General features: G+C 57.9%; 1 protein-coding gene across 2 annotated transcripts in view; it reads left to right on the plus strand.

Annotated features, from left to right (window-relative positions):
- Window positions 1-580: 580 nt before the first annotated feature.
- Window positions 581-13670, plus strand: part of PHF2 (PHD finger protein 2) — an 89520-nt gene continuing 76430 nt past the window's right edge. For both annotated transcript variants that reach the window (XM_081103528.1, XM_081103529.1), the window contains exon 1: window positions 581-712. In XM_081103528.1, coding sequence (XP_080959654.1) covers window positions 615-712 — 98 coding nt within the window. In that variant the 5' untranslated portion in view covers window positions 581-614. The remainder of the gene's footprint in view (window positions 713-13670) is intronic.

Genomic DNA, 13670 nt, shown 5'->3' on the forward strand with positions numbered 1-13670 from the left:
ACCTTCTCCCTCGGAGAGCTGCCCAGGCCCACCTGCTGCCCAGGCCCGTCTCCAAGCCCACCTTCTCCCCATGGGCCCCCGACCCACCTTCTCTCGCTAACCGGGGTCCGGACCCGCCTTCGCCCAGGACGGACCCCCAGGCCGCCTTCTCCCTCGGAGGGGTCCCCGGTCCCCCTGTCCCCCAGCGGGGTCCCCGGCCCACCTTCTCCCGGGCAGGTCCCCGGCCCGCCTTCCGCGGCAGGAGCGGCGGCCAGGCCGCAGGCGGAGGCGGCGCCACCCGGGGCGCTGACGTAGAGGCCGCTCGGCGGCCGGGGGTCCCTTCGGTGGGGCCGCGGCTCCCCGCCCGCCGCTCGCCGCCCCCGCGCGTCCATTCCCTTTTGTGTCCCGCACGCCGGCCCCGCGCACACTCGCGCCCTGCGCCCCGGGCCGGCGGGCGGCTCCCGGGCCTGCGCGCGCCCCGCTTTGTGTGGACGCGCCGCGGGTACGCGCGGGCTGTCGTGCTCCCCCGGCCCGTCCCCGGCCCCGGCCCCGGCCCGCCCGGCCCCCGCCCGGCCCGGCCCGCCCGGCCCGACCCGGAGCGCAGCGCGGGCGGCGGGCGGGCGGGCGGCGCGAACATGGCGACGGTGCCGGTGTACTGCGTCTGCCGGCTGCCCTACGACGTTACCCGCTTCATGATCGAGTGCGACGCCTGCAAGGACTGGTTCCACGGCAGGTGAGCGTGGCCGGCCCGGGTCGCCGCCCCGGCCCCGGCTCGGCCCGGCCCGGCCCGTGCGCCTCGCAGGCCCGGCCCCGCCGCCCGCCGGCCGCGCGCCCTTTTGTGCCCGGGGCGGGGGCCAGGCCTGCGGGCGCCCCTCGCCGCCGCGCACAAAGCGGGCCGGGGGCCGGCGGGCCGGGCGGGGAGTTGGGGCGCCGGCGGCCTGGCGCCTGACCGCGGGGCGCAGGCCGGCTCCGAGGCCCAGGCCGGCCGCCGCCTCCCCCGCGAAGTTGCAGGAACTTTCCCCGCGCGGCCCGGGGAGGCGCGAGCGGCGGCTCGGACGCGGCGGGGCTGGGCGGACGCGGGCCCGGGGAGGGGGCGGCCGGCGCGCCCACCCAGCGCCGCGGCCAGAGCGCCCGGCCTCGTCCTGGCGGGCGGGACCCCTTCCCGGCCCCGCGGCCCCGGTCCCGGCGGCCTGCTCGCCCCGGGGGAGTGGGTGACAGAAGGGTGTCTGCGGGTGGGTGCTGCGGCTTGGCCGCCTCCTCGCTGGCCGGCACGGCCCCCCGCCCCTCTCCTCTGCTCCCGGCGGGGACACCCCGGTGTGACGGGGACCTCACGCTCTCCTCCGAGGAAGATGGGGTTGGGGACCTGAAGCTTATCTCTTGCCCGTGGCCATGACCTGGCCCTGCGCCTAGTTTCCAAAAGCCGAGGTCCCTTCCCACCCAGAAGTAAGTGGAGGGGGAGGGAGAGGAGGTGGCACTGCTGCCCGAACTGCTCCAACAGGTTTGCATGGGTTTGGGCCTCTGCAGCACCGGCCGGAGGCTGGCCAGGGCCCTGTGCCCTCCGAGGCCACCAAGATCAGGTCAGGGGGCCAGAGAGGGCATGTGCCAGTGGGTGGTCCCTGATCCCCATGGCTGTGGGGTCGAGTCCTGCCAGTTCCCAGGGGGGGAGCCTGGCAGCCAGATGTGACAGGACCTGTCCAGACTGGTCAGCGCCAGGCCGGAGTCCCTGTGACGGGGACCCGGCGAGGAGGGGGTGGGACTCCGTGAAGCAAGACATCTGCCGAGACCTCCTGGGCCTCCCCGGCTGCCTTCCTTCCGGTGCCCGGGGCTGCAGAGGACCCTCCCCACCCCACGCCCCCAGCAGCAGAGCCTGGGGTGTGAACACTGGGCTGTGCACACCCACCAACTGGCATCCCCTCAAAGTTCATAGCTGGACCAAGGGGGAGAGCTGCCATCGGATCCCGCAGGTCCCCTCAGGTCCAGAGGTGCTGAGAAGGTGGCCCTCAGTGCCCTGCGAGTGAGGGGTTTCCCCCCCCCGGGGTGCCCAGGTTGGGGGAGGTGTGAGGGCCTGGGAGGACCTCTGTCTGTCCGGCCAGGGCCCTGTCCACCTTGCGGGGAAGGGAAGGCCAGGTCTGAGCTAGGTAGGGGATTGGAGCTGGCGGCTGGCCTGAGGGGCTGGTGGCATTTGCTGGGTTGGCCTGGGCAGAGGACAGGAGGAGGTGCATCCTGACACCTTAAAGGGCTGTTTTTGGGAGGCCTTGTCTCCTTATTTCTCATTTCTCGTCTGAGGTCTTTCCTTTGATCCCACAGGCAGAGATCCTTTGATCAGCACAGATTTGTGTCCACCTATGTGGATGGCCCTGGGGTCAGAGGGGGCCTTCCCCCTGCAGAGGGGGCGTATCTTCTCCACATCTATTAAGACTCACTTGCAGAAGGGAGCCCTGAGGCCGAACCCTCCGGGAGTTCCCTCCCCCTCCACCCACAGAAGGGCCCTGGCAGCTCTGGGCCAGGCCGCCTCCTCGGCACAGAGAGGTGTGTGACATGATGCGTGTTTCCCAATCTCTAGAAATTCCTGGATGGCCCGCTGCTCTTTCTAGATCCTCTTACCATCGGTCCTGCTGTTTACTTAATATTCCACAGCTCATCTCACTTTTTAAAAGTTTGAATACTTTGTAACTTTTTATTTTGAGAGAATTTTAGACTTAGAGAAGAGTTAGTTACCAAAAGGGTACAGTTGCCCTTTCCCCATCCTTCACCTCCACTGAAGTTCACATCTCCCTCGCTCACGCTCACGCTGCGGGCATGGACACTGAGGCAGAAACACTGGGCAGCATGTCATCCGGACTGCCGGCGCCAGCAGGTTATTGACGGGTTTCTCCCTGCTGCCCACTTCTTGTTCCAGGACTCAGTGCCGTTTACACTCGGGTCTCCTTACTCTCTCTCCAGAACTGGAGTGTCCTTTGCCAGAGGTAGTACCTGTGAAAATAAGCATCACTGTTCAAGTAACAGGCCCTGTCTTGCCCCCCACCCCCCTGTGATCGATCACATCTCTCCAGCCTGCCGCATTTTGAGGGGATTGGAAGGGGGATTCTGAGGCTACCCACATTCATGCCAGCGGAGCGTGCCAGCCGAGAACATAGTCGGGGCAGCTCTTTTGTAGGGGCAGAGCCTGTTCCCAGGGTGTGATCCCCGAGCACCCCTCCCCGTGTTCCCTGGGGAGGCCTCTCTGCTGGGGTGGGCTACAGTACGGTCAGCCAGGAAGCCAGGAGTCCATGTTCCATCTCGTCTTGGCCGTGGCGGGTCACTCTTGAGTCGGGGCACCTTGTCCGCCCACCCAGCCATCACTGGCACTGCCTGGGCCTCGCCTGGGAATTGGCTGTGACGAGGAAGAGATGGAGTTTGCAGCCAGTCACCTCGTGAGCAAGTGTCTTCTCTGTGTGTTTGGTAGGAAGTGTGGACCCACGTCGGCCTTGGGGACCTTCCTCCCCAATTAGGGTGCCACAGAGCCACTTGGGCCAAGCACTAGACAGCTTCTGTGTCTTCGCCAGACCCCACGTGTCCCTCCGCCTTGCCCGTGGGAGGTGTCCAGTGCCTGGGGACCAGTCGCTCTACGAAATGACCCTGGTGGCTCATCTGTCACCACCCTGATGTGAAGAGTATCTGTCTGTCTCTGGGACACAGGCATGATTCTGTTAAAGCAGCAAACATCCCACAGCTTCCTGGCCCTCTTTCGGTCACCTGTTCTGTGGAATCTGAAGGGTTCTTGGAGGCCAGTCAGTAAAGTGGACGTTAAAAAGTTTGAGAGCTGAAGTTGCTGTGTAAGCCCTGCAGTGACACAGCTTCATCTATTCCTCAGTGAACACTTGTGGGGGCATGTTCTCTGTGGGGTGCCGTACTGGCTGTGGGGTTCCTGGAGTAACACGGTGGATTCCGTGCCTCTATGGGGTTTCTTCTATGGGAGTCAAACATAGACCGGGAGGCCCAGGCTAGCCTGGCCAGCCTGTCAGAGTTGTGGGGCAGCATCGTGGGGGCAGGAGCCGGGCGGGGGCAAGGAGGCAGTGCAGGGGCCGCCTGCAGTGTGGCCAGGAGGCAGCAGCCATGTTGGAGGCTCTGAGCAAAGGAGTGGTGGGAGGGGACTGAGGATTTGGCAGGTCCCTTTGGCTGCCATGGGGACAGTTGGTGACAGGGGCAGGGCAGGAGCCACTGTTCAGGTGAGAGGTGCCGGGTAGGAAGGGGGAGGGGGCACCCCGGTGGTGAGAAGGGGTCAGGTTCTGGCGTGGATCCCCTCCAATCCCTGTGTGCTCTTCGTCTGTCTGGGCTCTGCCTGCCCTCCTTGCCAGGGCCCTTTCTCCGTGCCCACCGCCTCCAGGACTCGTCGCCTTTGTGACCTCTCACCCCACCCAGCCTTAAGATTCTTGGGGCAGAGCCACAGCTAGAGGTCCTTGGCTCTCACGGTGCCTGGCGACACAGTGGGGCTCATGGCCAGCTCTGTTGGCCAGCGGAGCATGTGTGCACTCGCAGGGGAAGGAGGGCCCGCCAGGGGTCAAGCTTCAGTGGTGCAGTCTGGGTGATTAGATCTGACAGTTAAATCCTAGAACCTGAGATTCCGAAATACCAGGGAAGGGCCATCCCCAGGAAGATGGAGTGTGGCCTGACATGTTTAGAGATAACAATCATTTTGAAAGGAGAAATTCTTCCTGTGAATTTAAGAAGTTCTGGAGGAGGTGGGGGGGGGGGGCGGGGGGAAGGGAGGGAGGGCAAGGGGGGGGAGGGCCAGCTCCCAGAGGCAGAGCAGAGGTGCCCTGTCCGCCGACCCTCCCCAGGTGAGGTGAGTCTCATAGGGAGTCACTTGGAGTTAGGCTCATCGGAATTGCCAGGGTGTTTGCTTTCATTGAAAATACTGGGCAGGGAATGTGCTGGTGTGAGCCTTTTCACTGCCACCCACGTTTGCGTGGGTCCTGTGGGGTCCAGGTATGCTGCCGACGGCCTGAGTTTGGGCAAAGGTTTGGAGGTCTTGCCTTATTCCCAAAGAATGTGCAGATTTGCTGTTGGGAGTGAGCGTCAGCCAGGAAATAATGTGCCACATCGAATGTACTAACTAGACTCTGGTAACTAGAGGAATCTAACTCCTAAATTCCGGGTGTGGGGAAGGCGGAGTGGTCACTTGGCTTCTAAATGACCAGTGTGATAACAGCGCTGCAGGGCTCACCCTGGAGCTGGCCTTCATGGCCTCAAGGTTTGTCCCAGGTCATTCTCTATTGGTTCCCGCAGTGACCTCCTTGTCCTCCCACTTCCAGTAGGGAGGGGGCGCCCTGCCTCCTCACCCTTCTGAGATAGATGCTCCTCCGCCCAGGGGCAGGGGCAGGGATTGCACCGGCTTAAGTTGTTCTGGATCAAGGGCCTGAACAAATACCAGGTACTGACCTCCCCCTTCGTGTCCATGGTTTCACACATGCAACATGGATGGAAACAACTTCACAGCAGGAAGGTGGCCTCCAGGTGAGGACAGGGCCTCTGTGTCTCTGGTGGCCCCCGTGTCCCACCTGCCTCGTGCTTAGATTTGCGTCTCCATCTTTGCACCTCTCCTCCTCTTGCCCCCCCCGCCCCATCATTCCCATAGTGCTGCCTGCCGTGGCTCTCAGCTTGTTGGCTTGGTGGGTGGCCCTAACCGTGCACTCCAGAATGGCGCTTGGCCCTGTGTGTTAAGAGTTTAGTGTCTGGCCCTCGCCGGGTGGTTCAGCTGTTGTCTCATACACCAAAGGTTGAGGAAGTAGCAGGTTTGATTCCCAGTCAGGGAACATACCTAGGTTGTGGGTTCGATTCCCAATCAGGGCTCGTATGGGAGGCAGCCAATGGATGTTATATTTCTCTCTCACATTGATGTTTTTCTCTCTAAAGTCAACCACAAACACACAAATGAAAAACATATCCTTGGATGAGGAAAAAAATAAGAATTTAGTGCCTGTTTACTTCCCCTCAAAGTGATGGGTCATCCATGAAAAAGCATAGAATTCCAATCAATGGCTGGCTTTGACCTCAGAGCATAAAAATTGAAGGTCGGTGGTGTTTGTCCAGGCAAATGGAGAATCCAGCCTTGTATCCTTTTTTAAAAAAATTGGGGGATGAAATTCACATACCATGCAATTATCCATTTTAAGTGCCCAGTTTATGGCATTTAGTGCATTCAAAATGTTGTGGAACTATCTCCTCCATCTAGTTCCCAAACATTTTTATCACCCCAAACCCATTAAACAACAACTTTCCCTCCTCTTCCCGCAAACCTGGGCAACCGCTGTTTTGTGTCTATGGATCTATCTATTCTGGACATTGCATATAAATGGAATAATACAGAACAAAACCTCTTGTGTCTGGCTTCTTTTACTTAGCATAATGGTGTGTTTTTCGGTTCGTCCATGTTGTAGCATGTATCAGAACTTCATTGATTTTTTTTTAATGGTGGAATAATGCTGTATTGTATGGGTACGCCACAGCTTGTGTATCCATTCACCTGTTGATGGACATTTGGGCTTTTTCCACTTATGGCTATGCCAATATTTGTTTGAAGACCTGTTTTTCATTCTTTTAGGAATGGTTGGGTTATATGGTTAGTCTATGTTTACCTTTTTGAGAAACCAACAAACTGCTTTCCACGGCAGCCGCACCATTTTACAATCTCACCACCAGTGGAGGAGTGGTCTGATTTCTCCTCATCCTCACCAGCACTGGCTGTTTTCCATTGTTAAAATTATAGCCGTCCTAGTGGAGGTGAGGGGCGCCGCAGGGTGGTTTTGGTTTGCATTTCCCTAGTGGTCAATGATGTGGAGCATGCATTCATGGGCTTGTTGTCCATCGGTGTATCTTCTTTGGAGAAGTGTCTATTGAAACACTTTGCCCATTTGTAAATTGGGTTGTCTTTTTATTTTTGAATTGAAAATATCCTTTATATATTTTGGACACTAGACTCTTATCAGATACATGATTTGTAAATATTTTCCCATTTGTGGACTGTTTTTTTCACTTTTGTGATAATGTCCATTGATGTATAAAAAGTTTTTAGTTTTTCTTCTGTTGCTTATCCTTTTGATGTAATATCTAAGAATCCATTGCCAAACCCAAGGTCATGAAGATTTACCCCTTTGCCTTTTTCTAAGAGTTTTATAGTTTTAGCTCTTATATTCAGTTTTTTTTTTGAAATTTATTTTCAGTTCATTTTTGTATGTGATTTGAGGTAGGGATTCAACGTCATTTATTTGCATGTGGATATCCAGTTGCCCCAGCACCATTTGTTGAAAAGAATTATCTTTCCCTATGAAAGACCCATTCAATAAAAACTATGGTGGCCTTGTTGAATATCATTTGACCATGTGCATGAGCTCTGGACTCTGTTCCATTTCATTGGTCTATATGTCTCTACTTCTGCCAGTGCCACACTGTTTTCACTACTATAGCTTTGTAAGTTTCGAAATCAGGAATTGGGAGACCTCCAACCTTGAGCTTTTAAAAAAATATTGTTTTGGCTTTTCAGGGCTTCTTGCAATTCCCTGTGACGTTGAGGATTGGCTTCTCCATTTCCGCGGGAAGGATTGTTGAATTTTGACAGGGATTGCATTGAAGATTGCAGCGTAGGCCATTTGGGGTAGTACTGACATGTTAACAATGTTATGTCTTCTGATCCATGAGCACAGATGTCTTCCCATGAACTTAGATTTAGGTCTTTGACTTTTCTCAGCAATGTTTTATGGTTTTTATTGTATGAGTCTTTCATTCCTTGGTTAAATTTATCTCTAGGTATTTTATTCCTTTGGATGCAATTGCAAGTGGGATCATTTTTGTAATTTCCTTTGAGGATTGTTTATTGCTGGCACTTTAACCCTTTTAAAGTGCATCACCTTTTAACGTGTGGCAGAGGAATTTCCAGAACCAGACACGTGCGGGGCGCAGGTGTCCACGCACCTGCTGGGGTGGGCACATGCGCAGCTGCTTTCCTGTGGGTGCCCTGTGACCAGAGCGTGTCTGCATGCCTGGGGAGGGGTGCTGCTCTCCTTTCTAACCGTAAGTGTTTGCTGAGCTTTGCCTCTGTCACTTCCCCGCTAGGCATTTTCCCTCCACATGTGGGGACTCCTTGTATTATATGTGGGTCCCCGTCTCCTTCACCCTGACCGCGGTCGATCAGGGACCGCTGCTGGGTGTGCTGACATGACCTTGGCCTTCCCATTGCCCTGTTCTGATTGGGAGGACCGGCAAACTGAGGCTGGAGAGATCAGCACGTGGAGGTTTACAGGACAATGTGAGAGGCTGGGACGGCTGTGGCATGTCTTCCCAGCGCTGCCCTCCCCGCCCCCAGTGCCTCTGCATTGATGAGAGTGATGGGGGGCGCCAGGGACCCCAGAGGGCAGGCTGGTCCCGGGGGACCCTAACTGCAGGATGGTCAGCTGTTCTCTTTGGGCAGCCTCTGGCCTTGTGCATGCACCCCAGCCTGGGTTCCCCAATTGGGGTGCCATTTTCTGCTTCAAACAGAGGTGCAGAGTGAACCTTACACCCGACACACCGTGGACTGGGCACGTGTCCCACAGTGCCAGACAGTGGGACAATGTGAACGTCTGGATGGGCCTTGGAGAGGTCTGAGCCCCATCAGTGCTGATCCCTGGGGTAGCCAGACTCAGCTTGGGTTCCTGACACTCCTCCACCCCTGCAGCTGGCAGTCCCAGAGCAGCGATGAGTAGCCCATAGCCTGGCTGTGTGAACTCTGGTACTTGAAGATCTTGTAACTTTGCACATTTGCCCCTTATTTTGCTTTACCCTTAGAAGCCCTATTAAGGCCGAGTGTGGGTGCAAATCTCCAACAAACGGGGCTGAGCCGGAAGGGCAGCGAGAAAGTGGAACCTGAGTGTGTCCCAGCAGGACATGGGATACATCTCCTGGCTGACCTGCCTTTGCTGGAGAGATGACACCGATTTGGGGATTCAGGCCCCATGTTCCTGCGGGAGAGGCTGCGGCCTGGGGTTCTGGTGCAGCATGACATGTGGCATCCTGACAAATTCTAGAAACTACCGGCGGATTCAGTCTGCCTCCCAAGTGAGCAAGGCTGGGAAGGGGCGGGTAAGACTTCCTGAGAGCTCCCCAGACACCTTGGGGAGAGGGACCCCGTGGTACCACATGAAGCCACACAGGGGTGCATGTTGGACAGGACGTCGGTTCTCCCTAAACCTCCTTCTGCTTACGTTTCTGGAACTTGGAGGATTAGTTGCCATGAGTGCTGTGGAGTCTCTTTCCTGGCATGTAGAACCACTCCAGCTCACCTCTGCCGCTCTGCTTTGGAGTTGCAGCTCATAAAAAGAGGAGGGGCGTTTCCTGCCGCGCCTTCGCACCCAGTGCAGGCACTTGCTCACGGCCACCGCCTCCTCTTTTCTCATCAGCTCCCAGGGGCACCAGACCTGCCTCTTCTGAGGAGGCCCTCTCTGGGGCAGGGCCAGCAGCCGGCCTGGGTCACCCGCTGACAGGTGGTCTGTGGGGCTTTGCTCAGACCTGGGGAACCTCCCTGCCCGCCACAGCCGTAGTGAGCAGCCATGACGGTTTTGTGCGGTTCCTGTTGTGGTCGCAGACTGTGTTCACATTTGAGTCCGACGTGGCTGGGAACCCCAGTCTCAGGAAGGCCGGGGCGTTGCACGGAGGCTGCGGTGGGAGTCATGGGGTTGGCACTCGCCTGCCACGTGAGGGGGTCTGTCCAGCTTAGCATCTTGGGGTTCAGGGCTCCGAGGAAGACAGTGGGTCCCTGCACCACTGGGCAGCACATGCCAGCGGCCGGCCGGCAGACAGTGCCGGGCGCCCTCATGGCTGGGGCAGCGGGGTGGTGGCCACAGGTGACTCAGAGTGCAGCGCAGATGCGGTGGGAGCCTGGGCTGTAGGCCAGGAGTGGGAGCTCCCGTTTTATCCTCAGTGCTGCATCTAGGCAGGGGTGCGGCATCTGTAGTTTACCAGGTTCTCTCAGAGCGCTGTGTGCCCTGTATGAGGGGGCAGGATGGAGAGAGACCTGAGGCCAGCTAGGGGCCCCGGGGGCAGGGCCTGGAGACCAGCAGCATGTCTGGCTCTCCACCTTGCCTGCCCCCTGGGAAGGTCAGAGTCAGCCTTATGTCGCTCTTGCCCTGAGCTCCACCGTGCTGCTGGAGGGTGGCAGTGTCACCTGCTGTTTGGCCTCGAGGTTCCCAGGGCCCATGTCGTCATGGTGACTCCCTGATCCCGGTTTGTATAGCCGGCCCTGCCCTGGTCCTGGCGCACCTGGGCCCCTGCCTGCCAAGATCCCTGCCACCTACCTACTGTGCAGGGATCAGGCATTTGTGTTTCGGTCCTGGCCCCAGACATGGAGGTGAGTGTGAGAGGCAGTGTGTGATCACGCATCTAGGGGCTCAGCCACATCTCCCCCCCTCTGAGCTGCAACTGGGTGCAGGTCTAGGGCTCTGAGAACCTTTTGCTTGGCTTCCTGCCTCAAAGGACAGTGAGAAGTGCCTCTGTCCTCAGCCCAGATCTGCCCAGTGTGTGCCCCCCACCCCCCACGACTCCCACAGCCCCCTGAGACCTCTGTGGAGCCCTGCAGGCAGTGCTGGCAGTGACCGAGGGGGTTCAGGCCGGAAGTCTCTCCGGCCATCTGGGGGGTGGCGGGGAGAGCCTGGAGCAGGCAGCTGTGAAGCCGTCTCCCGGGCCCGACTCCGAGCCAGTCCCACACCTCCCGTCCTTCTCCAGCTCCGCGCGTGGTTTCCTCTCCCCTCTGTGGAGGCTGTGTTCCTCGGGAATAGAAGTGGGCAGTGGTGGGACCAGAGAGCACGTGAGGCTCTCCCCCTGCTGGTCCTCGGCAGCTGCCCCTGCCTCAGGTGGGAAGGAACCTGGTGCTGGGTTAAAGCTGGGAGGAGGCAGGCAAGTTTTGGTTCAGTTTCAGAAATAACTTTAATAACGGAAACTGGCCCCAAACCAGGCACATCAGGGGAACTAATGCGCATTTAGATCAGGGTTTCTCGAGCCAGCTCTGTGGACACTGAGGCTGGGGCTTCTGCTGGCTAGGGTGGAAGCTCCGCCCACTGATCCAGGAGCACGTGTTATGCTGTCCACTCTGGCCCCTGCCCTCCAGGTGCACTGTGGGAGCAGGATGTGCAAGGGGGATGTCTCGGGGAGCACTTGATCCAAGCCCCTCTTTCACAAACAGGAAATGGAGGCTGCACACCAGTAGCCTCTCTCAGCCTGGCCTGGTGCTCTTTGCAGACCCTGAGGTGTCCCTGCAGAAGGACCGGACCCTCAGTGTGTGGCCTGACTGCCCACCTGCAGGGAGGGCTGTGGCCAGCTGGACTGTGGTTCTGGGGAAAGGAGGAGGAGGCCTGAGGCCTGTCCGAGTACAGGCCTGCACGTCACCCTGCTGGGGCCCTTCCCGGCTGGCCTGCTTGTGTTTTCCGTGGGGCCACTGTGTCATGGGGGGCCTGGCCGGCTCTCAGAGGTCCCAAGGCATGCTCCCCCATTGAAACTATGGGTCCGGAGCCAGCCCGCCAGCCTCCGTCTGAGCTGGTCACTGGAGACCTGAGGGGCCGCAGAGCTGGCCAGGTTGTCTCCAGGCTCACATGTCACTCCTGACACCCAGGACTCCAGGAAGGTCTTAAACTCCCGGGGACCCCTGAGCCACAGCCCCTGTGGTGGGGCCCCTGTCCCAGTGGATGCAGGAGGATGCACCTGCGTGTCCGCTCCTCGGGAGGCGCAGTCACTCCTGGACTGGCCTGTCGGCGTGACGGGCACGCACCGCTAGGTAGTGAAGGAGAAGGCTCCTGGTGAAGTCACCCAGCGACACTTGGCAGTCTGCCCTTCTTACTCACTGCTTGGCAAGAGAATCCTTCCAGGCCCTTCTGGAAGTGTCCCATCTTCAGGGTGGGGCTTATGGGTGAGGCATAATGCTGCGCTCTCCGGGATCTGTCGGTGAGTATCGCTCGGTGGATGGAGGGCCCTGGTGCTCCCTGTGCATGAGGTCTGTGTGCGCCTCATCTTGTCCTCAGTCGGCTCTGAGCCAGTGGGGTCCCGATGTGGGGATGGGACACTGGTGCTCAGGGCAGCTCGGGAGCTGCAGGCACGGGCTGCTGGGCTGGAGGTGGTCTGGCACGGCTCGTGTCCTTTCTCCCGCACCCCCTCGGCTGGTGCTGACGCTGTTGAAGTGTCCCAGAGGCCCAGCTTGTGCCTTCCTAGCCTCATGGCCTCAGGAGCCCTTGGAGTTGGGGGCCCATCAGAAGGCGCTCGCCCCAGGGGGCCACAGTGCTGCTCCTGCTCCAGGTCCACCCGCTGCAGCTGGGGGTCTAGGGCAGGGCTCAGTCAGAGCCCGTCCCGGTTTCCATATCCTAATCTTTGCTTTTCTTGTCCTTCTGGGCAGGGGAGGCAAAGAACAGATCATAGGATGCTCCAGTGGGACAGGACCTTGGAGAGCAGCGTCCCTCCTTCTCCAGGTGCACCCTCTGTGGAGAGCCACCTGCCTTTCTCTCTGGGGCTGCCCCCAGGTTGATGTCCTCAGGGGTGTGGTGGAGCCTGTGGACAGAAGCCTCACCTCCATTGGTCTAGAGTCAGTACTTCTGTTTATATGACCTTGGACTGCATTTGCTCTTGGGTCAAATTTGTCTTCCCAGTGATTGTGTGAGTCTCTTGGGATGTTTATTCCAGGGGGAAGGCTGTAATTCCCAGAGCTTCCACACAGGCATTCGCTGTACATCTGTACACAGCTGCTGGGATAGATGCTCCGAAACCTGCTTCTGATTTAAAGCAACTATTTCTCTATCTGGAATGTCTGTTAAAAAAACCAGTGGAACAGGTTTAAAAACATAGAGACATTTACCCACTTACTTACTATATCAAGGATTCTGGACTCTTAGATGATAGAGTTGAGGGAACGATTAAGTAAATTATGATTACTCACACAATAGAGAATTATGCAGTGACCAGCAGTGATGTTTACAGTCAGGTTTTAGTGGTAAATGAAAATGTTTGTTATAAAATTGAATGGGGAAAAGGCAAGATACAGCATTATTTATATAGCATGAGAGTTGGTACTAACTAGTTGAGACAGAAACGCCCTGGAAGGAAAGAGGCCAGTGTGCAAAAAGGGCTGAGAGTGTTGCTTTTCCTACTGCTTTTGTACTTCCTTTACTTTCCATCTTGTTTTTCAGGAGCATAAAATTACTTTTATAATAAAAAGTAATATTGTCAGAGTTCAGAGGTCACCCAGCCCAGCCTCCCATGGCACAGGCTTTGTGGACTCTGGTTTTATAGACACTGTGGCCAAGCTTCTCCCACTCACAATCACCAGGGATGGGAAGGGGATGTCCACTTTAGGACCCCTTGCTCTCAAGGCTGGGCTGGGGTGTCTTTGCCCTTCTGGCACCCCCTTCTGATGTGACCCCCAGTAATGCACGTTAGCCGGCAGCCTGTCTGCTGAGAAGGGGCCCCTCCGCACCCATGGCCAGAGCTACCCTGAGGTCCCTGTGCAGGTATCGTTTTAGGCCCCTATGGCCCTGCCCCGTCAGAGCCCCTCCCCTCCTTTGGGGCCACCGCAGGGGTGGGCGCCTCAGGCTGATGGGTTGGGATGGAGCCACCACTGCACTAAGAGGAGCAGCCGAAGCCCCATGACCGTTTCCCAGAGCAGCAGAACCGTCTTGCCACCAGGCACGCTCATGCCCAAG

The sequence above is a fragment of the Myotis nattereri genome, assembly GCF_964212035.1.
Source record: "Myotis nattereri genome assembly, chromosome: 12".
Classification (NCBI taxonomy): domain Eukaryota; kingdom Metazoa; phylum Chordata; class Mammalia; order Chiroptera; family Vespertilionidae; genus Myotis; species Myotis nattereri.